The sequence below is a fragment of the Petromyzon marinus genome, chromosome 13, assembly GCF_048934315.1.
Source record: "Petromyzon marinus isolate PM22_M1 ecotype Great Lakes invasive population chromosome 13, UKy_Petmar_22M1.pri1.0, whole genome shotgun sequence".
In the NCBI taxonomy this organism is placed as follows: Eukaryota; Metazoa; Chordata; class Hyperoartia; order Petromyzontiformes; family Petromyzontidae; genus Petromyzon; species Petromyzon marinus.
The window spans coordinates 7,115,258-7,140,005 of NC_133679.1; the positions used below are offsets into that span (position 1 = coordinate 7,115,258).

The following is a 24,748-nucleotide window of genomic DNA, read 5'->3' on the forward strand; positions in this document are numbered from 1 at the left end:
GTATGCCAGTTGTGACAATCTCTTAACAAGAAAAATAACATGGATTGTGAAAATATGTAAATTTAACACTAAAATAAGATTCACATATATTTCAGAGCCTATTCTGGTAAGCATATTTCATCAATTAAAATATAAATTGTAAACATTAATTATTTTGTTATTTGTTTAATGCATAGGGAAAAACTGGCAGTACACTTGTGCACGTACCCAGCAAATGCAAATGTGTCTTTCCCTGTATCACAATCAAGTATGAGTGCTGAATCAACATATATTCCCCTTCATGTATTGCTTCAGTCAGTGCACTTCATTGCTCTTGAATGAACTCATTTAAAAGTAAATGAGCCTGTTCTGCACAGATATTTTCACAAGCAAAATCCATTTATTTTAAAACAGTGGATGGGTGCAAATCTCCTTACTGCCTTCTCTCTGTTTAATTTGCAAATTTACATTTTCTTAAAGTCCTGTTCATATGTGTGTCAAATGTGTACTCCAGTAACCTGTTATGCTTTTAAAGATGTGCTGAAATGTTCTAGAAACATTGTACATTGGACAATTCCAGAAATATTTTACCATAAGATATCAGTCACATAGGTGAACGTTTTTTAGATGATTAATTTGTGAATTTTGTAAGATTATTTGAAGTGCAATAGCGCAATGCATTCTTGTTAAGCACGTTTTAATGTACACTTGGGCAATAATTTATTTAAAAGGTTTTAGGTTTCCTTTTTTTACTGGTAAAGTTATCTGCCGTGTAGTAGAAAAAATGACGTGAAACTGATTATAGCAACATCTATTTGTATTGGATTGTTGTTACTATGTGGAATAGATGTATTTCACAGTAAATATCACGTTCACTGCTCTACAAATGTATCAAGTTATCTGTTTACAACAATACGTTATTTTGCTGGAAACTTACGGAAAAGCATCATTCGTTTCATCCCCAAATTGGGATGCCACTGGAGTTATGCACTTTTAAATATAGATTGAAAACTAATTTATTTAGAACTGCTTTTTGTGTCTAGTTTGAGGTCCTTCCCCCACACCTCCTATGCACAGTGGGAAAAGTTCAACATACATGCATATTCACATCAACTTAAGAATGTTTTAAACAAGTCAAAACTCTGCGATACTAGGTATTATGCCCAATGTACATATATTAAGTATAACTAGACCAAGTATAACTTACGTTGGTGGCTAAGTCACTCAACACAGTGCACATCCAAGCTGTGCGTCCAAACAATAGTAAGGCCGCTTTGCAAAAGGCACTGTCCAATTCTGGCACTTGCTTGTTTGCCCGGCTGTCCCTACAAAGTATTGCGGATCTAGGTCAGTGCTCTCCCATCCCTCTCACTGTGGGGTTGCCAAACAATGAAGAGCGGCTGATTTAATTATCTCGTCACTGTCTCGATGCTGCCACTGCTTACAAACACCATGGGCACGATGCCCCTAACTGACAAATTTGGAGCATGAACAATAGTTCCAGTTCTAAGGGTGAAGTCCAGGAAAAAGCTGTGTTTGTACGTGAAATCAGGACATACCTTTGCATGTGAATTAAAGTTTTATATACACATTTATATCGGTGTGCTTTAATTGACGAATTTCCTTTTTTTTCATTTGAGAATGAATTAAGTAATTCAGCAAACAAGGCAAAGTAAACGTGATCTGTGGACAATATAAGCGGATAAGCACTGGTCAATCCATTGCCCATCCCCCTTTTCCAATGACGGGCTATCACGATTCAACGAGAGTTAATTTAAAGTGGAAGGTTTGGCTATTTCATTACGCGTGTGTATTAAGTCAGCATTAAGAAGAAGTAATTAATACATGTTTTCTCTTATTCTGGGGAAAATTCACATGCAACTATTTGAAACGCATTACGTGATATTTTGTAGTGTTCCACATTTTTCAGTTTCCGTGTAATGAATAGGTTGATGAATGCATCCAAGCTGAACGGTGTGATCTGCATTTCATCAGGGTCATGGTGGTGTCCTCGGCGAGCGTAATTGGCGTGCCTTGGACAGAAATCTGCAAGGCCGCATCGTCGAAGCTCCCCTTCCCGATTCACAAAACATTACAGGCTTGGTTTGCTCGTGGCTCAAGGTGGCCGATTCAGGAAAGTGGTGCGGCGGTGACCCAGTCAGGGCATTCTGGCTAAGTGCTGTCATGGGTTATTTGGTGTAGTCAGAGTGTCGGTGGTCAGTGTTATGACTTAACAGGGTTTCGGTACTTACGTTAAACCCGGTTTTCATAGTCGGCCACCGACACGCTCTGCACCTACCCACCTTCCTCGCAAAAGTTTTTCCTCGCCTTCACCAAATTGGCCAGTGGTGTGTCGGTAAGAAAGTTAAGTGTTAAGTTGTGCTTGCGTGGCTTGTTGTGTTGAGTTGCCATTGTTATCCAGGAAGTCAGACTTGGCTTATTCTGCGTCTGGTCAGGAGCAATTGTCATTGAAGTTAGGTTTAATTCGACTGTCAGTGTGACTTTAGAAAAGTGGGTGAGAGAAGAGGGGGTCGACAGGGGGAGCTATGTGGGGGTGATGGCTGCCTGCAGTAGCGTGGGCTTCCTGCTAGTGTGGTATCTGCCTATTCTGAATAAGAACCAAAGAGTGTGGATCCCTGCAGTCACGAAAACTTCAAATCTCGATTTAGCAACACTTGGCTTACATAATACACATCCAGCAGGACCACACATGGCTGTCCATAATGCATATCCAGCGGGACCACACATGTTGTAATAGGTTTTTCACTAATGCGCAAATTCATTATCAGCTCATTGTCAAATGTTAAGTGCTGCATTTGCAAAAAAAGCCTAACATCTGGCATGACAATCTGGACTTGAGTAAAGAAATGTCAGCCACATGCTTAGTGTCATGTTTGAAGATCATTGTGCGAGAAGCATAGGGATTTTAATTCCACATTCAGACCCAAGTGGTGTAGATTTTAAAAGACTCTTTACCTGAGCACCAGCAGTTTTTTTTTTAGTACCCACCTTTCTATCCAGCAATGGTTTTGCCATTTACTGTTAAACAAAAATGGTCTGTAGCTAATACATGGATTTTTTTTGTCCACTGCTGGATGAATTCCTCCCCCACTCAGTGTTGGTAATGGGGGTTATTTGAGCATACTTCACCATGATGGATAGTGCACGTTGGCAAAGGGGGGCACGGGATTGGTTATGAGATATCACTCACCACTGACAATAGCCATAGCCGGCATTTGGACTCCAATTGCAGAATTCATAGTGCATAGCTTAATCGCTATGCCACTGCTTCAATGATGAAATTATTCACACTATTTCCACAATTCGTTTTTTTGTGACATTGGTGGGTTTTTTGATGCTAGTGTTTTCATTTACAAAATAGATATTAGTTTTTAATTATGATTAGTTGACACTGTTGGATTGGTTCTGGTAGTTTAGCAGGAAACGAAATGTAAATTCACTGACTGCCCTCAGCCAGTATCTGGCCAGCCCTTAATGGAATGTTTGATATTTTCTCTTCAGCCAGCAGAGGAGCGTCAGGAGAGTGTGAAAGGCTCCTTTGGTGACAGCTGCTGGCAGTGTCCTTTGAGACTCGATAATTAGGTGCCAGCCAAGCAAACTAAGGATAGCGATATTGTGGCAGTTTGTTTTTTGTGAATAAATTTAAGTGAACGTCAACAATTCTGTTTTTAAAAAGAAACATACGCGAATTACCAGAAGGTTTGTCTTGATAGCAAACGGTAGTTCAACATAAACTACAGTAGCTAATATTTTGCTGGCTTTTATGGTCATGTACTAAAGATATACGATACCATTAATTATCCATATACCAAACATAGGTCTTCTCTGAATACCAATTTGAAGCCATATGTTTTTTTTTGTATTTTTATTGTATTTTTTTTAAATACTTGGAAACTTTGTGTTCCTCTTTCTGTATTTCTATGTCTCGTTTGTCTCTTCTCCTGATATGTATACATCTGTTATGTCTCATTTTGTGTATCCCCGTCTCTTTCCCTATGGCTCTGCCTCGTGTCTCTCTCTGCATTGCTGAGTGTTTCCCTCTGCCTCATCTCTGTCTCGCGATTGCCATGTGCTCGTGGTGGAGGTTGTTGCTGCCACAGTTCTGATCTCCTGTGCTCACCTCCTGCCTGCCTGTCCCATTCCCACGACGGCCCATGGTCATCGCGTGAGCTTACCGTTGCAACATCTTCCCTTCAATACTGTTGAATGTGATAATATAGATAAAAAGCCCACCTGTATTCGGCCATGTGTAAAATCGGTGAATGTTCAGTGCACTTTTACTCGTAATGTTTTCTATTTACAATGAGTCGTAGCAGTTACATATACAACGGTGGTTCATTTGAGTTGTTGCTAAGTGACTTATTTGCACTTTAATTCATTATAGACCTCGAGTAATTAGCTTGCCAGTGAAACTGCCTCTTCATGCCAGGGTAATTAGAGGGATGTGCAGGCGTTATTATGAGCTGTCCCAGGGGAGAGGAGTATGGTTGTCTCACCTTCAGGGTTGGACCTGTCCTGCAAACACCCACTGGTGATCACATTTTGAGTGGGGAATCCCTTCCTGCTACAAGCAGTAGTGCTGTGTGTCTGTGTGTGTGTGTACGCGATGTGCTCATCTGGCAGGCTTGGCATATTTGCGCTTGTGTGTGGGAGCCAAGGATTATAATGATTGTGGAATGCCCGCTCTGACATTTGCTTTAAAATGCTATGCTGTTCATAATTTGCCTATGCATGTGATGGGATTACAATTTATATAGATTGATGGTATTTTATGTGCTGTATTCCAAAGAGTTTAAAGCTATATCGTAATTGAAAAATGGCATTATATGCAGTGGTTTATATTTATCAGGACATTAATCAGTATTTGTTGAAAAACATATTTTTTCCTTTTTTTAACCTTTGTTTCAATTACCTTTTTTAGTTAAGTGTTAAAGTAATATCCACTGTACAACTAGACATATATGTTACAATTATATAATGATCAACTAAATGCGATGCTTAACCTAAAAAAATCCATCCATTCGACTAAACATTAATTATTTTTGTTCATGAATCCCTTTGCGTCTACATTGGATGGAGAACTTCAATTGAAATATAGTGCTGAGTCTGTCAGGTGTTGCCACACCAATACAATTGGAAGAGGCATTTTTACACACATACTATAAGCGGAAACAAATATGATCTCAATTGTAATGGGCTAAGAATATATGGGAAGCCATCTGTAGCAGATTAGCTTATAGCAATACAGCCCTTATTAAAGCTGTATATCAGCTGCGTGCTTTGGGACAACGTGCCGTTGTTCACTGTTGCACTTCAACAGCCAGTGCAGAGGATTAGTGGGATTTTATTAAGCACTTGTTCACTCACTCTTAAAGTAAAATGGACTCGCCAAGTTGATACTTTTGCATAAATAACTGAATGAATCGCATGCTATTGGTAGGTTGTTGAATGTACTATATATGCAATAATTTTCAACCCCCATATCAATACACTGCTGGATGAAAGCTTCCTTATCCTATGTCGGTCATGAGGGGTGTTTCACCATACTTCATCACCTTTGTTAATGTGGGTTGGTAAAGGGGTGGCCCAGAACCGGTTCAGAATTCACTCACCACTGGATGTTAGCTTTGGCTGGGAATTCAACTCAAATGCCTGGATTAATACATCGGTGTTAACCATTGTGTCACTGCTACCCCCACTCTATAGTAATGCAAAGGGGTACAGGGGAGCTTAATACGGGGTATGTACACTGGCAGTAGTGCTGAATGTCAAGGGAGTAAATTGGTGAAGTTGTAATAAGCTATTTGTAAAATAGTTAATTGCAAACAGTGCTAAAATGTGCACACTGTTGCATTTTTTTACATTTTGGTTCAGATTGAGATGACGTTGCACACGTTACGAGTTTCTGATACGATTATTTCCCATTTATGCATTATCTGGTAATAAATATTACATTTTTACATCTCAAAGAAATCCCAAATTGTCGATTACAGTTATTCTGCAATTTAATATTTTCCCACATCGAACATTCAATTTGGTTGGTCCTCTTAAAAGACATGTAGAGGTTTCACTGTATTTGTTTTTGAGCATCTGTTCAATCTTTTTTGCTTGTGCTGTTTTTATCAAAAACAGAAGCTTCTCAGAGTGCATAAAATAGGACAATAACATTAATTGGTGATTGAACAGAGGAGGGTTTTTCTTCCTTTCCTGGATTAACTTAATAGTTCGTATCAATTGTATATTTCATTGAAATTTTTGGTGCATAACTGAAAGTGATGCTGCTCTACATATTATTGGGCCGCACTAACACATTATAATTGTTACACTGTTGATCTGCTTGAATGGAACTTTAGCCCTGTTTATGTTTGTGCAAATTAGTCATGGGGTAAAATGTCATGTGTTTTTTTTTTCGGCTAAGTCTTAACAATACCAAACAGCCCCAAACAGAGTACCCCAGAGGATCCACTTTAAATTTCTTCTGCCCATGTGTGGTGCTTGCATGAAGCTGTATAAAATCGTCACTGGGCAATTAGCACACATTTTTTAATTCGTGTAGAGGTATTTTTTGTTAAATGGATAGTGGCAAGCAGTACAGTGTTTCCCAGTATGACAAGCACAACAGACCCAAAGAAAAACAACAAAAAACCAGTGATCCCTGGGGCTAGAATGTGCCTCCTCTCCACTGATCTCTGATTCGTTTTGACGCTGCATAACATTGATGTGTCTTCAGGCTCAGCAGTGAAAGCAGTCTCTAAACAAAAAAAAATCCACCTATCATCTTTATGCTTGAGTTGTCATTGCAGTGATTGTCGATGCCACCTTACAAGTGCAAACAGTCTTGTGTTGTTGTTGTTGTTGCAGCTCGCAGGGTGACGATCGGGTACGTGTTGAACGTGTGGACGTTGATTTGTTTGAGCACAGCCGTGCCTTCCAGGCCGTCTCGCGTTTCTTCGGGGCCGAGAGTTTGCAGTCCAACTGCAATCATGGTAATATATTTTACTTGCTTCTGGGATCTCTCCAAACTGAGATGCAGCACAGGCAGACTTGTATTTGCAGATTTGAATGTTTTGACTGCTGCAAGTTTATTGCCAATAACGTGAGTGCTCGAAGTTTGATTTCAATCTCCCACTTGGAAATGTAAAACAATTCGAATTGTGGTAGTTAAAGCGAAAATTAGGTCGTGGCTAGGACTCTGAATGAGGTGCTGTTTAGATGCCCTGCAGATGATAAAGAGTGGCCCAGATGACAGAGTGGCCCAGCATGGTTCTGGTTTTATGAACATTTTGCCTTTTAACTTGATATATTGACCAAAGTTAATCTAAATATTAATGTTACAAAATATTTAGAGCCAATTCATGCGGTAATGCTGATAATTTGTGGAAAATGGTCAAATAGATAGAAAAAAGTTACTTGCCCATTTTTACACGAATATATGAATTTGCCTGTAATTCATTTTATTCTACGTATAAATATTATAATTAGTGTATGCATACTTTTGATGAATTAAGCATTAATTTTAATTATGGTAGAAAACAAAAAATCCATTAATTAACTTTTACCTATTATTAGCTGTGTAATTATAGTGGCATGTAAATAACTAAATAATACGCCCTATTAAAGCCTCAAGACAATTTTGATTGCCAGGAAGAATTACAGGCTTTCTTCCTCAGTAACTTAATTATGAAAAAATCCCATTACGCTACAGTGACCTCTGTATAAGTTTGAAAATCAAATTCCAAAGTTTTTAAAATTGGACATCACTGCATCTAATCTTGCCATTTCAACAATATTTTGAGCTTGGGCACAAAGGAATGGGTTCTATTGGTTTTTCCTACCGCAAGATAACATTTCCTCCAAAGAATAGTCATTAAATGGTCTTATTTATCCTCCACAGGCTTCTGCTATAAGAAGCTGCAGATAAAAAATAATGTAATGAAACCAGGCTGACAATAAAAAAACGTTCAAAACTAGCAATGTGTAAAACATACAAAGGAATGCCCGTGGGCAGTACTTTAGTAGAGAGAAATGAAAAGAAAATGCAATGACTTAGAATGTATAGCGTTAGACAACTAATTTATACAGTACTAATCAATCTTCAAAGAAATGCATTCCAAGTATAAACTTGGCTGTAATAGCCACGTGTGTAAATGTAAGCCTTCGTGTGAATTTCATGCAGAGGGAACCCTTGCTCTTTGGGCATTTGCAAATTGAAAGATGTGCACATTTTAAAAGTACCATATTTACCTGGAATGGATAGAGCTGCCGTTGTACTTTTGTGGGATTTACCAATTTAAGTTCAAGCACTTTGCCTCGTCCTGCTCTTCCAAATGCCTTGAAAAAGGGAACCTTGGAGAGGTTGTCAGTGGGTCTCCTCTGGGCTGGCCTTTTTTCTTAGCTCTTCCCTCTGCACCTCAGTTGACAGCGCTGAATTATGTGTCAGCGTCGTGAAGGTGAGAATAAAAATTGCCAAATTACTACATTAAAGCAGCACGGTGCACACATTGGACAATTTCACCATTTCACGCCCCACAGCAATCGTAGCACAACCACACGGAAAAACAAAACCACTTAGAGTGCAGGTCGTGGGGTCGCACTAACCACCAGGCAGAGCATGGGTGCAATCATTCGCTTGGGGATGGAAACAGCATGCCACAGCATGCAAGGATACAGCCGGTGGGAATTTTCTGCTGTAATTATAAGTTAATGGGGGATTTTTTTTTGAAGAATGCATGCAGTCATGCGCGTTAGTAATATGCCTATGTGGTACACTCCATTTTCATTACTGAATCCCTATCCAGTTATAAGATTTAAATGCAAGTTCTTAACATGCATTATTGACTCTACTTTACGCGCATGGGTTTGTCATAAACATGGTGCTTGAAAGGCTCTTAATGGAGAAAAAGCGAGTTTTCTGATGAAGTCAGTAGTGTGTCCCTGTTACTCATTAAAATAACTATGACCCAGAAGTCAACTGCTGTACTTTGTGTTTTGATTGTGTAGCATAGACTCATATAATTCTATGTCCCGATTCTATTTGCCTTGACCAATCACCCAGAATGCACCTGATCTCGTCGCATCTTGGAATCTAAATGAGTTGTGCCTGGATAGTGTTCAGATGGGGTTATGGTCATGTTATTATAGGCTTGGGGGCTACGTTGTGGGCAGCAGAGGATAGTACGGCAAAATCCATCGTTGTACTGTGCTTTGCTCCCACACCTATGCTCCCCGCCTTCACCAACATTCACTAACCTGGGTGTCGAAGTATGGCCACATAACCTGCACGGTGAGGGGAGACCATCATCCAGCAGTGGATTGACAAAAGGACTCTGAATATACACCTTCGTGATCTCTATTCAAAGGTGATCTTAAGCCAATCAAAGAAAAGGCATATTGATGACATCCAGCAATAGGTTCAAATAAAATATTCTCTAAAAAGAAAAACTATTAATACAGGTACTTCATATTTGTATCATGTTTTAAAGAAAACATTTGAAGAGGTGAGTGCTCCTCACATGCTATAATATAGATCCCTTTGTCAATCCACTGTTTTATGAAGGCCTCTGTTCACTGTTCGATGTGGATGATTGTTTGGCTGTACTTCACCACGCTGTGTAGTGTGGTTGGTGTAGTGGAGGACTCAGGACCAGTTCAGATATATTATCAGTCACTACTGATGTTAACCATGATTGGGAAATAAACCTGGGTCACCAGTGTCATAGAACAGATGATCAACCACTCTGCCACCACTCCACCACCCTCAAATGTATGCATGCCTAGTTTAGGATTTACTGAGTCAGTTAATAGCATGCAATGAAGGACTAATCACTGAAGTGTACAAACAAACCTTATAAAATTTGATGTTTGTCTGCCATAACATAATTTTTTCACTTTGGCTCCAGACAAACAAGCGCATTAAGCTATTATTATTATTTAGATTATTTTGGTGCTGTAAATGTACAAATGATCGCCGACTTTGTTGAGCTATAATTTTTGGCCTGGTCGCTTCTGAAAAATAAGTGAATACCTCAGTGGGCTTTTCCTGGTAAGATGGGGATGGTTTAGTTTTGTTTGTGTATGTTTGGGTGATTTGTTTACCTTGTATTTTGCACTACTATCGTGTTTTTTTATTGTTTGCTGTTGTAACGTTCTTAACCGCCCCTGCTGGACATCTGTGAAAAAGAGCTTCATAGCTCATCAGATTCCTCCAGTATAAATACATATTCTGATATTCTGATTCATGGTGCCGCGTTTCCAGTTTGTGTAACTTTATTTTTTTTTATGTGCTGATTGGTGTTAGTGTTTGTTTGTTTTACAATGTGTAAACAGATGAACAGAAGCTGTCCCATGTGCTGGCTATGGAGAAGCCCATCATTGCTTGCCTCGCGGTCCTTATTCACTACCTAACGGAGTTTGGGCTGGAGAGGGTGCTTTACCTGTCAAGGTACGAACACGTCCTCGCCTCTGTTTCACTCTTCTACAATCCATGGACTTTCTGCTCCCAAGAGTCCAAGGCATTTCGTCGAAGCCCCTGGTTAACCATCGCTCAGTTATGGACGCTCAATTATGAGGAAGCTACTAGAGCTTGATTAGGAAGCCACTGAAAACTCATTTCTTTAGAACTGATTTTTGTGTTTAGTTTGTTGTCCTTCCCCCGCACCTCCGATTAGCACGGTTGACTATGTACGGTGCGAAAGAAGTTCAACATACATCCCTACATCTATCCTGACTCTGAAAAATGTATATTTGAGTCGTATTCAAAGTATTCCAAAGGTGCAAAAATATAGTGGATAAGCATGGAGTATAAATAGAAAATCTAGATTAACGTTTCACTGACAATGTTGTGTTTAATCGCTGGCAAGCTGTCTATTATTGTGTGAATTTGGCAACATTTTTACTTATGTTTTGATTATAATGCGAGTAATTGTACATTACATTGATATATGAGTATCCGTAGAAAAAAATATATTTATGCATTAATTTCCCAAAGTTTTAAAGGTGTTTTTACATTTGTAGTGACTGACTTGGAGACGTAACTTATTGGAGGGAATTCTTTAATTTTAACACCGAGCACACTTACACACTCTCTGCTGTTACACAACGCTCTGTCTCTCGCTTAAAGGCAACTCTACTCTGGTTGCTCGCCTACAACACAACGCTAGCCGTCTGACACTGACGGTGCTGAGCTAAGACAGCCAACTACTGCTAGCAGCGCAATTATCAAGTGGGTGACGACAGCGACGAAGGCACGAGACGACAGCGGCAGAGGCGACAACGACGACGACGAGGAGATCCCACTCCAAACGACGGCCCCGATACCCCGCTCAGGGTCCCCTTTTATCCTGTCAGCGTGGCCTCGCTCCACCTCGGCCAGAGGCGACAGCGACGACGACGACGAGGAGATCCCACTCCAAACGACGGCCCCGATACCCCGCTCATGGTCCCCTTTTATCCTGTCAGCGTGGCCTCGCTCCACCTCGGCCACGCCCCCCTTCTGGAACCTACGAGCGGGCTCTCGACGCATCCCCTCCATAACCTTTACCCTAGATCCCTCTCGGGTCTGTCACGTGGCCTGCTGTCAGTCAGGGCTGCTTCACTCTGCAGATCCCCTTCCCTGCCAGCAGCCAGCGCTATGCTACGTAGTAACCAATTCTATGTCGCTACACATTGTTTAGATTCATAAGCACTCTATTTAGATTTTTCTCTTGTATTTAATGATAATGGTTTCATTACGATAAAAATAACAATAGTTTAGAGTCCATGGTCAATCCACTGCTAAATAAAGGCCTCCCCACGTAAGTTTGAGCTGCCATTTGTGGCCAGGTCGCTTCTGTGGGCTTTACCTGGGAAGTTAAAACATAGTTGCGTTTTATTTGTATATGTTTTTAAAGTGATTTGTGTACCTTTTCCTATACTTTGCGCTCCTGTCGTGTTTTTGTATTGATTGTTGTAATGTTCTGAAATGACCCTACTGGACATCTGTGAAAAAAAAAAAGAAATCTATAGCTCATGGTATTCCTCCAGTATAAATAAATATTCTTATTCTGATCCTCAGAGAGGTTGCTTGGCCATACTTTACCAGGAACTGATTCAGGTATCACTAGACCCTGATGTTGGCGGTGGTCAGGAAGTACGCGCGTTGTCGCCAGGTTTGTGGCGGAGTGTGTGAACCACTGCACTACCGCTCAGCCTCTCAGTACATAATTGTAAATGCTTAAAACCATGATGGATTTCGCAGTAGTTTGTACCAGAATGTAGATTAAACAATCAAATGTCCTTTCAATGAAAAAAAACTGCGCAGCCTGAACATTTTTTTTATTTCGAATGAGGGTGAAACAGGTGTGTGCTCAGCCAGGTGATTTCAAAGAGGGAAGCCAAAGTGGTGCAGTAGTTTGCGCACTCTGCCACGAACAAGGTGACCTGAGTTTGATTCCCAGCTGTGGCTCACATCAGTGACAAGTGATATCCGAACCGGTTCTGTGTCCCCCACTCTTCTCCAACCCACGCCGACCACGGATGTTGTTGGTGAAACAACATCCGTGATTGATATGCAGTGGAAAAGCCTTCATCCAGCAGTGGATTGACAAAGGGTTTTAAATTATTGTGACAAATCCTATTCATGTTCTTTGGTTCTTTCGGTAAAGTCACGTAGAATGAGAATAAAATAATAAAATAAAATAACACAATAAAATTCTCACGACGTTTCGGCCACAACACAAGCAGCCTTCTTCAGGTGAAAGAACAGAACTGTCGGGACGACAGAGCTTCAATTGAAATGTCGTGAGAATTTCATTGTGTTATTTTATTATTTTATTCTCATTCTACGTGACTTTACCGAAAGAACCAAAGAAGATGAATCCTTGCAGTCACGAAAGCTTTAAATCGAAACAAATCCTATAGTTAACTGTCGCATTAAAAATTATTTCTGTTAAAGTTTTCCTGTCATTACATGTTTTTCATACAAAAGCTCATATTTCCTTATTTTATCTACACCATTGAGTGTAATAAGAAAAACATGTGTGATTAGGCTATACAAGATTATAAAAACGTGGTATTTACTGATCAGTATCACAGCTTAAAGGTCGCGATCTGAGCGTGGCTTTTTCACTCCACCGCTGTCCTCCAGACAGTCTCGTCCCTTCACCTGATGAAGGCTGCTTGTGTTGTGGCCGAAACGTCGTGAGAATATTATTGTGTTATTTTATTTTATCAATTTATTATTTTATTCTCATTCTACGTGACTTTACCGAAAGAACCAAAGAAGTATTGGTTCCGTGTACAAGAGTATTTAACATAACCATGAAAATGAATAAAAATGAATACGCTGCTGTTTTTCAGATGTTCAATATTGTATGTTATGGCATGTTGTTGGATGATAATGCACGATAGAATACAACAATTTTGTAGAATTAAATATAATTTTTAAAATATATATACATTCAGATATTGTATGTACATGTCAGATGAAGAAGCTGAACTGGCTACTGCTGTTCCGATTGCGTTGATCACTGTGGTCACTTCAGCATGAGGTGGAGTCGATGAACATGGCCACCGGCGTCACAGCAGCAGCTTTTTCACTCTTGATAAAATATCAGAATTTCAATTATTGTGTAAGGTGGTCTAATAATAAATCACTTAAACCGCAATTCAACTTCCCCATTTACTAAGCCTAAATGTATTTTTTCCGGTGCGTAATGACAGATTTATTTGAGAAAATTGTCCGATTTGAAATAAAATTGCAGACCTAACAAAATGTTCCAATTGTTTTGGCGTATGGGAATATTGGATGGGGATGATGCGTGCACATGCAGCACTGCCATTGCTTGCACCCCTTATGCGTCCATCCGTCAGGTGGCCAGATAGCCGGTGCTTTGGCAGGGTGGCCCTGTCGTTACAAGTCGGCTTTTGCCAAGTGATAAATGCAGTGCCTGTCGCTGAGCGGCCAGGCCGATTCTCAATAAATGTTAGCTGTCATTTGCACGACCGCACTGGTGCACGGATTGGGAACTCCGCTGGCCTGCTGTGACACGTGGCATTTAGGATGGATGCGTTTAAGCGGTCCGAGTGGAAATGGGCTCTTTGAGATGTACCATCATGCTTTGGAAAGGGGCGGGGGTGGGTGGGCTGGCTGGCACTATTTGATAATTGTGCTCGCATGAAAAAAATGTGTTTTTGGAATGTGCTGAAGAATATGCTGTTGTCGGATCATTTGTGTTTTGAATTTACAAACGATATTTATATTCATAACATCGAGAATGATGCTTGTTCTATTTGTTTACATGAGTCGGCAGTATGTGTAATTATTTTCCGAAGCCCACAGAATATTTTATCTATACATTGGATAAATTAAATTGGGAAATGCTATATTTTAAAAACTAATCTACTTATGTTTACTTCGCAGCAATTTTCAGAAATTTTCCATGGAAAGTGAGTGCTTGCACATCAATGGAATTACACAAAAAAATATGGAGCTTTTCCAAAATCAGGTAATATCAATAATATAGCCATTTTCATAAATACTTACATTACATTTTGATATATAATTGTCTGAGTGAGCATTTCTTTATCTCTCTAGGTGATTGTTAGATCTTTTACCTTGATGAGAGTTTCTGATTTAAAATTTTAGTCTCGTATTTGCAAGGACACTTGATGATCATTCAATTGGACACGAATAAATAAGCCCTTATTCGCCGTGATTTACACAACAGGATTGTACATTTCCAATTATTATTCTAAGCTCATTTTAACTCCACTACTGGATGTTAGATCTCCCCACGCTTTGTCTGTCATGAGATATATTCCACCGTACTTGATGCTGGTGTGGGTTTGTGAAGGGGCGGTTCTGGACTGGTTCATACATCCCTCACCATCTATGTTAGCCATGGCTGGGAAGCGAACTTGGCTAGATTCATGGCACAGTGGTGCTTTATCTGACCACTTCTGCCATCACTCTACCCCACAAGTGAACTTATCAGTTGTAAAATGTTTGCAGTTATTCAAAAGTAGTTTGAACTGTAGTACATCAAAATATATAAAGTTTTCCTTGATGACGAATTTTTTTTGTTTTTTGTAGACCAACGGCAAGGTGAAGGGGAGCTTGCTGTGGGCTATGGATCGCACGTGCACTCCGTTTGGTCGCCGCATGTTCAGGAACTGGCTTGGCCGCCCTCTCATCTCAATAAGGTACCTGAATAAAAAAAAAACTATACGTTGAAGCATATCTCCACGGACAAAAACTCTTGACATTGCGATTTGCTTTTCCCGAGAAGAACGTGTCTCGTCTGGTTTGTGTTTTAACATACTGGTGATGATTAATACATGGGCTGCTATTCTCTGCACCTTGATATTTGAAGCAGTCGTTCTGATTTCTGTGCCAAAAGCACCATTTAATTTGACGACATTTTTAACTCGGAAGAAATCCACTGTGTTTTAACCAATTCGGCTACTCTAGTTGCTGACTTTGAGACATGTATGAATAGCAGTTATATATCCAGCAAAATGGCATACTTAAATCTTGACATTTCGAATATCTTCTTATCTGAAAAGTAACTAGTTTACTGGGGTATATGATGGACTTAATTTTGCTTGTATTTCCAATTTAAGAAAAATAATGATCAACCTTTTTATTTAAAAAGGTTTGAATCATTTTCCAAGGTTATTTTCTATCTGTTCTCTTTTGGAGAAAATATGTACATGTTAATTCGAATCTATTGAGACCCTTGCAAATTATATATCCCATATCAAGGGATTATGCAGATAAGCTTTTAATTAATAAAACCAGCATAGCTGTTTCACAGTGCGATGATCACATTTAATGACTTTGGCTTCATGGTCGAGACATTCACTTTATTTAAGTCTTTTAAAGATTGAAAATAGCATTTGCATTGGAATATAAGAATGGCAATGCAACATTATTTCTGATCGGTATATTTGTCATTTTATAACTACCCTTTGATGGACATGAAGGATTTTGAAATATACATTTTTTTCCCATGGAAACTTTTCTCAATCATGCCCACAGCTTTTGACAACCATTTATTTTGTTCCGCCTATGACATCTGCAATTGGTACAGGGTTTAATTTAGATCTCTTGCGGGTGTACAGCAATGTGGCGAAAAAATGTGTATGACAATACTTATTTCCATGTCATCATCCAAACAGTATTATTTTTCAAACTCTTTCTGTGTATTTGCCTTTTCCAATCCTTTACAGTGCGTTTTTTTTTTCTTTTTGAATTTCACAAGAGTCATTGGGCCTCCAACTCTAATTGATAATGTTCAGGAAACTGTTATCCACTCTCATGAAGGTTCTACTCTTGCCTATGGTGTAGAAAGTAGTGGCTATAGCAAGGTTGTGTATTTGGGATAGTTTAATCATTTTCCATTCTGAAAAAGAAATTGATGTTTTTGAAGTGAAACTCGTATTACATGTTTGTTTTCTGTTCTATTCAGAGCTCTCGGATGAACATATAGCAAATGAAATAATAAAATTACGAGACCTCCTTTTTCACACTTTCCTTCTGTTCTTGTCACTCTGACTTTCTTTTTGGTTTTACTACCATGTAATTGATGAACGTGCAACTGACCCTATATTTAACATGTAATGTCCACAGCAATTAATAAAGAATGTCAAATAGATATCCATTTTTTATACATGCATACATGTTTTACTTTATGTTAGCACTTGCCTATTTTGAACAAATTTGAAACATGAGAGGTGTTTGTTTAAAAATAGATGCCGATTAATCGATTGTAAAAATAATACATTGCTTGTTTGAATCTATAAAATGTATGCATAATTTCAGCTATTTTTTAAGTATTAATGGCTCTTCTGATGTTTTAAATGACAACATAACATTGCCATGACAAATTGTGAGAATTCCGTAATTTACCCTGTTCTCCACGCAATGTTTAGGTTTGGTTTTAATAGCCGGTTAAGTAAATTATACTTTGACTGAAGTACATTGAATTCGGCTTTCACATTTTGGTTTGTAAAAAAGTAGGATCTGCGTTTTTATTCTTTCTGTCTCACTGCATAAATCCAGGATCTTCTAACCGTAAAAAAACGTCTTTTGGGGTGGTCTTTCTGATTGTTACTTTAGAGCAGCAGTCCTTAACCCGTGTGGATTGTCCTCCTGTGAGGGTGCAAAAGCCTTTCAAATGTGGCTTAGGCAGTGGCATGGATACCTTGTAGGAAATACTCGAATGTGTGCAGGGAACGTCAGAGCGAGGTTGTGGTGACAGAACACACTAATAGCACAACATAAAACAAAGTCATTCCTCACTCCGCATTGACTAGATGTGTGGACATGTAATCTGTCTGTGTATTGTAGACTGTGGCAACCTGGGGCTGGGGTATGCTAAGGGACCACGGTCCGAAGGGGAGGGCCTGTGGTCTTAATTGGGGGGGGGGGGCACCAGACCAAAAAGGTTGAGAACCACTGCTGTAGAATTTACGACAAGAGGCAGTGCAATTCTACCATTTGATCTGTGGGCATTGCTTAATATATGCTACAATTGTACTCTTTTATGAACACATCATGGGAACTCTTTGACTGGTCAATTGCTCAAATTGTAAATGTTGTGGATTTACTCTCCAACACATCGGTGGGCTGAGGTTGTAACTAATTGGCGTTTTGTTTACGTGACAAATCCCTTACTAATTGGCTGTGTCGGCTGGTGGAGGGTTACGACACATTTATACTTGCACGATCTAACCCAAAAACCATTATTATTATTATTAAAAAACATGTCTGCTTATAAACTAAAAACACACTTTTTCAGCATACAGACAAGCCTATCCATTTTCTATATAGTAAGTCACATTTTTAATGTGTGCCCATTGCAGCATAATAGCATCCTCTCAATACTGTAAATTACATTTTTTTTGTAATAGTTAAGTTATATGCTTAGTAATTTTACTGCTGGCGCAAGAAGTATTAATCACGTGTGCCCTCGCAGTGACATCAATGCACGTCTGGACTGTGTGAGTGAAATCCTGGCATCGGAACACATGGTGCTGAGCCGTGCTAAGGAATTGCTCTGGAAGCTACCAGACCTGGAACGTGGACTGACCAGCATCTATCACAGAAAGGTACCGAGTGTTTAACATCTAAAAAGGCTTGCTTTGTCTATGCGTACGAAAGTTACTGTTGCCCAAACCTCAAAGGTCTTGGTCCTTATGCGAGGTCAGATAAGAACAGTTACCACGAATGACCCTGGTGGCTATGAAGGATCCCAGTGGCTTCCGACAGCCCATGACTAATTATGAATACAAGTATATGTGTTTAAATCGGACAGCATGAGTAATGTCAAGGTGAGATGGTGCATGAAAGGTGCAATATTCACGTAATTTAGGGGTAAGTAATTCAGGCAAGCACTTGTTTTTTTTGCTGTGAGCACACCCGAGAGTAGGTTGTTCTGGGTCATGTAGAGTTGGCGGTTTTCAATTCTGTAGAACCAGACACATTATCAAGTACTCATTTGGGATAAGTCAACTTGGTGGGGGCCTTAATCACGTCCAGACATCTGTTATGCCCTGAGGATGTTGAAATCCTGTCTCAAATATGGAAAGAGACCGCAGAGCCACACATTGCCTGCTTCGGTATTGCTACGTACAATTTATATCTTAACTTTACAATGTGTACTCTTTGGTTCTTTCGGTAAAGTCATGCAGGTATAAAATAAATTAAATCGCGAAGTTTCGATTGCAACGCAAGCAATCATCATCAGGTGGGAAAACCACAGCAAGAAAATGTTTTGCTGAAGTGCGTTTTATTTTTTTCATTTTATTAATATTGCATCAGCTTAAATACTGGCATGTCGTTTACCCAGTGTTCAACAAAGGAGTTCAGCCTGATTGCTAGCAGCCTGGAGAGACTATGTACAGAGACTCACGCACTGGCCGCATCCGCTCAGGACCAGCTCTCCTCTCCGCTCCTGCTCGGCATCCTCCTGGATGTGCCGCGTCGGCTGCAGCATGTACAACACTACACCCGTGTGCTGGACAAACAGGCCGCCAAGTGAGACGTCTGCACCAATGCCTTTTGTCTTGTTCTCAATAGTGACTTGTGTGTTTTTTTTTCTTTTTTTTTCTGGCAGCTCTTGTTTCCATCTGTGTTGACCTGGGTGGTCCCAGTGTTTTCCTGCCATTTAATTTAACTTTCAATTTTAGGCACCAACATGCAAAATTTAGCACCCATCGGGGATTGGGCTTTGTTTTATTGGTTTATTAATTCTGGAATGTTTGTAGTTGAATGCTGGAGTTGGCATAGCAGCGCCACTCACAGGATCGTGTCGATTAATTTGCTCTCATTTGTGCATTCTGTAAAAACCATTGAAACAATTATTTTAACCTGTGTGAATGTCTATGTTGAGCAGAAATACTGTAATTACAAAAGACAGACTTCTAACTCTTTTAGACCAACTTATAGAGCATAGGCAGGTAGTTATAATGTCTACTGTATTGTATCTACGTATAATACAGGAAACCTTGAGATTACTTGAGCAGTAATGCAATTGTAACCCATTTTTTAATTTTTCCAGATAGGTAGTAGACTGTAGATATAAACTATTAAATGTACATTTTGTACAAAACGAACACAATAACTAACATTGTTCCTTTTTAAAACTAATATTGTTTGGCTTGCATGGAGCTTGAGTATACAATTATCATAGTTTCCCTGATTCAATTGTAATTGGTTTGCAAAGGTTATAGCCTGCACGGAGCAGTATTACGCATTCAAAACCTATGGCTGTGTTTTTTAAGTCTTAGATTGGGCCCTCTGTAGAATTGGCCTGAAATGGAGAGCTTCTCTTGTGGGATAGCTTTGCAGTCATTTCTCATTAACGCTTAATGCCATGAGGTGCTTCTTCCATCACACCTGGCATTTGGTGATGTAGAGGTACTTGATAAAAGACCGGCTCTGACATTCCAGATTTCCCATCCAATAATAAAGTCTCGGCATCAAAGTGCAAACCTAATTGCTGTTTTTAATTTGAAATATTAGGAATAACGGTTCTATTGTTGTGACTCACATTTGTAGAGTCTTACAACTAAATGCTAAATTAAACTCGAGCACAATCGCTCCATAGAATCATTACTTTCTAACTCGTATGTGCTGTGCTTGAATTATATTTGACGTTATTATTCGTAAAACAACAATGAAAATAATCCTTACTTTTTTTCTGCATGATTTTCTGTTCATTGCATGTGTTTTGAGTTTAACCGAATTAACAATGTGAAAATCCAATTTTTTTTATTAAATTCATGAATTTGTTACTGCCCAATAACCTTCTAACAATGGTGGTGATTTTTTACCTCATACTTGGCAGCCTTTGATTTAAGTAAAAGCATTGAGAGAGACAAATGTGCAAGCATTAGCAAATTTTGAATTATTAAGGAAGGGCAAAAGGAACTTTAAAAGCTGCTGCGTTTCAGATCAGATATATTAGTTGCTGATGACAAAACTCCTGCCCTTCATCTCATCTCTCAGGCGGTCAACCACAAGACACAGGGTTAATTTTTACATCGTTGGCTACGGTTGAAAAGAAAGGGCCAGATATTTATGGACTTATTTTTTCAATTGATTTTTCCCCACATGTTTAGAATGATTCTGACATTTGTTGACCTTGATGGAAATTCGACGTGAATATAATGTGCCTCATGTCTGAAAGGACATTGTGAATGCAAAATCGCCAACAATTTAGAAACAAATGCCTTTATTGGTGGCTGACGTCATTAACGATACATTTGACTTGTTGGTCTAAAATAATTTCAAGGTTATATTATGCACAATTCACAAGAATACAACTGTGCTTGTGTACACGGATTCTTATATTTTGCCGTAAAGCAAGCCAATGAGATAACTTGTACTCTTTGATTCTTTCGGTAAAGTCACGTAGGTGTAAAATAAAATGAATCGCGACGTTTCGATCGCAACACAAGCGACCGTCATCCGGTGGAACAGATGCAGCAGGAGAACTGCTGACATAGGAGAAAGAGAGCTGCTGCAACAAGAGTCTATGTAGGATTTTGGTGGGCTCAACCCAAGGGTAAGTGGGCGGAGCTAGAGAAGGAACTTGCGCGTAAATGTCAATGTGAGAGATTAGCATGTCAATGCGAGACGGTCCCAGCCACCGGAGGTGGCGGGGATCCTCCTGTTGCTGGGCCGCCTCACAGATATTCAACCTGGTGATGTACTCAGAGAGTCGGAAATAACAACTGACATAGGCAGGTAGGATGGAAACATCACAGTCAGTTCAGACTTTACCTGGTTAATAACGTCCTTCCAATGATTGCTCAGTTTGTATCCATCTTCTCAGTTGAAGTTGTGTCTGTGTTTTATATATCTGGATGGCTTCATGAACAAATCTATGAAGGTAGCCGGTAGGTTTGCAGAGTACCTCCGTCTTGAAGAAATACATTTCGTGTGAGCCCACAGCGTTAAAACAATGATCAGCAACGGCAGAGGTATTGGTCCTACCGTGTTTCAGATCTACCTTGTGTTCACGAACGCGGTCCGAGACATGTCGTTTCGTTTCCCCAATGTAACTGCTGCCGCAACCACAACTCAGTTTGTAGACACCAGGATATTGCATGTCAGGAATCGCATCCTTTACAGATGGGATTTAATCACGGATTTTGTGTACTGTGTTTAAGCAAACTTGGATCTTGTGTTTGTTTAAGATTTTGGAAATATTTTTGGTAACCCCTGCTATGTATGGTAAAGTGATGGTTTTGGTTGGATCCTCAAAAGGTCGTCTCCCCATGGCTGGGGAGACGACGCTTTGCGGATTGTCCGGTCCGAGTATCCGTTTATCCTGAGGGCTTGGTGTACGTGCTCCAACTCACTGCCTAGGTGGTGTTTTTCAGAAGTGAAATCTTGTTATGGTAAGTGTCGTAACGTGGGTTTATGATTCGGCAGGGAAGGTGACAAGACACGGCTATTCACGGACCTGACAGGCTTTCCCCGCATGCTGAGGCGTAGCGAGGAGATCCGGGCAGTCTTGGAAGAGCTCAGGGAACACCGTACTGAGGTCCGGCGGACTCTGCGTAGCCCAGCCGCCGACTACACCACCGTCTCCGGCCAAGAGGTGCCTGTCCCCCCCCCCCCCGTGACCGCCAGACTGGCGCGTCTAACTTAGCAGGCTAAGAACTCAAGATTGTAAATGTTGTGGGTTTACTCTCCAACGCACCGGTGTGCTGCAGTAGTAACCAATTGGCACGTTTTGTTTACGTGACAAACCTTACTCATTGGCTGTGTTGGGTGTTGGTGGGTTAAAGACACATATTTACACGATCTAACCCTAAAAAAGCCCCTTTATGGATAATATTGGTTGCCAAAGCCTACGTGTCAAACAGGCCAAGAACCATAGTCAAGGCGTGCGGTCGCCGATCCGGGCATGGTAGTGCAAGCCCGTGATCCAACACTTTGAATGCAAGGGTTGGTGGATCATGCACGATTGTAAACCTCCCATAACCACAAGCTGGCCAGGTGGTGGCAGTGAAGAAAATGTGTTTGTGGACCCATCAGTGTGGGACATCCGTGTGAATAGTTTCCACTCGCATGCATAGGTTTTTTCAATATACTTTGGTTCCCAAACACCCCCCCTTGCCCCCCCCCCCATATGCTAAATGCTCATTCATGCAATCGATAATACTTCCCAATGTAGGACCGTCATATTTATTGAATAATTCCTGGATAAATAAAGGGTATGTTTAAAACATTCAAGTACATGCAAGTATAATAGGTGTAACAAAATGAGTTTTATCACTTTGGCACGTTCTGTTTCCGTGATGACCCTTACTAAATTTCGATTTAAAGCTTTCGTGACTGCAATGATTCATCTTCTTTGGTTCTTTCCCTTACTAGTTGGCTCTGTCGGGTGGTGGCGGGTTTTAACGACACATTTATATATTTACGCGATCTAACCGCCCAAAAATAAAACCTCTTAAAGATGGGTTTTGAGTGCTACAGATGTATCTACCTTATCGGCAGGATGTGATGTTATCCAGGGTTTTGCTACATTATTGGTGATCATTTTGCACAGCCTCACTATGCTGGAATATTTTGTATTTCATCTATATGTATGGATGTTCAACTTATTTCGCACCATACATGGCCAATCGTGATAATTATCTGGCCTCCCTTATTTATTGTGGGGTTATTGAAATCTTCAATTGGAAGTTTCAACATTCTTTGCATGCCTCCAAAATGTTTTCTACCATTTCTGGGGACTCTAGTTAAATTTGGCTGATGAAAAAAAAATATTCGAATATTTTTATTGCTTGGAAAATCGTAGCAGAGTAACATAGCAATGAAGACTTACTCTGCTGACGTTTATTTATAGGGCACATAATCTGGTCATGTTACGTTTGTTTAGGCATCATAGTGAGTTTTCCATGCATTTGGGGAATACAAGCATTCTGAAACAAGTTTACACGGTCCATGTTTGATCATTAAATTATTAGTTACCTTCATACTATCAATAATGTGACACAATTCCATATGTTGGGGTGAAATTTTTCCAAAGAAAGAACCATACATTTAAAGAAATGTATTTTGCTTTTTTTTGTACTTTTTGTTGTTAAACACTAAAATTTGTTTAAATCTACCTAAGCTTTTAAAAGGGTTTAACTCTACTGTAAATAGTCCTGTGCATCATTTTTGATTATTTTAAAGAGCACTATTGCCGGGTAAAGCACAAAGGCCTGGCGTCAAACAAAATGATGAATGGTTTTCTGTGTAGTCCACATTACATCTATTAATCGAACTGGACGTGAACACTGTGATTCCATTTTGCTTATCAGATTGATGTTTAATTAGTCTCCTGGGTGCCACCATCCCAGTCCCTGACCGCCTTTCGCCTACTATTTTTGAGGATGGATCACCTCTGCACTAGCTTGGCTTTTCAGTAGTGCAGTTGTTGCTGATAGATGCAAGTTTTCTCAGCATTGCAATAACAAAAAAGCTTACATATTTGAGCACATTTTTGTTCTTAGACGTAATATTGCTGTTAGAAATTCCAATTCATTGTTATTTATGTTGTCTGTGTATAATATTGAGTGGTAGTTAATGCACTTACAATTTGGTTCATATTTTACATATTTGTATCTCACCTCGGCACCAAGAGAATATTTCAGTTGGGGACATAATCCAACTTATGTTTAAAAGAGCCTAAGACATTGGACATGGGAATGTAATTCTGCATTACATAACAATTTTTAAATAAACTACCATAGTTTGTAAATTATCAAATTACTTATATTATTTTTAAGAAGAAGCATCTTATCAAAGCTGGCACAAAATCACTGCATAAGCACAATCATAACTGTATTACAAAATTTATTTTATTTTAAGCGAGGATAATGCAGATTTAAATTTTTGCTTTAATTTGAAAAAAACTCTAAATCGTTTTTTCAATAATTTGGTTTCATTTGAAAAAGTGTCACTTTTTGATATTTGTAACATTCACGTAAAACTGTCATATTTGTTTAATCTGCCTACAGGACCTAGTCATCCGCAAAGCCATTACAACTGAGACATCACTCTTCTGCAGAGAATTAAAACTCTGAAATTGTGGGTTAGGTATGGAGCTAATTGATTTGATGTAAAGAGCTTTGAAGTGTTTTTTAATCAAAGACCAACATCGCTACAGGTGTTACCTCCTTATTGCCATGAATAGGAAGCCCTAATTAGTAGATAGCTCTGCTCTTGACCTGTTAACTCTGGCTGCCCTGTGCTTAATGG

General features: G+C 39.6%; 1 protein-coding gene across 5 annotated transcripts in view; it reads left to right on the forward strand.

Annotated features, from left to right (window-relative positions):
- MSH3 (mutS homolog 3) overlaps positions 1-24,748 on the forward strand; it is a 69,660-nt gene that overhangs the window by 13,812 nt on the left and 31,100 nt on the right. For all 5 annotated transcript variants that reach the window (XR_004402739.2, XM_032953273.2, XM_032953274.2 and 2 more), the window contains exons 8-14: positions 6,862-6,986; positions 10,327-10,441; positions 14,399-14,483; positions 15,071-15,180; positions 17,958-18,090; positions 18,831-19,018; positions 21,923-22,091. Coding sequence is in view for 4 of the 5 variants with exons in the window: in XM_032953273.2 (XP_032809164.2) it covers positions 6,862-6,986; positions 10,327-10,441; positions 14,399-14,483; positions 15,071-15,180; positions 17,958-18,090; positions 18,831-19,018; positions 21,923-22,091 (925 nt within the window). In the remaining variant the exon portion in view is untranslated. The remainder of the gene's footprint in view (positions 1-6,861; positions 6,987-10,326; positions 10,442-14,398; positions 14,484-15,070; positions 15,181-17,957; positions 18,091-18,830; positions 19,019-21,922; positions 22,092-24,748) is intronic.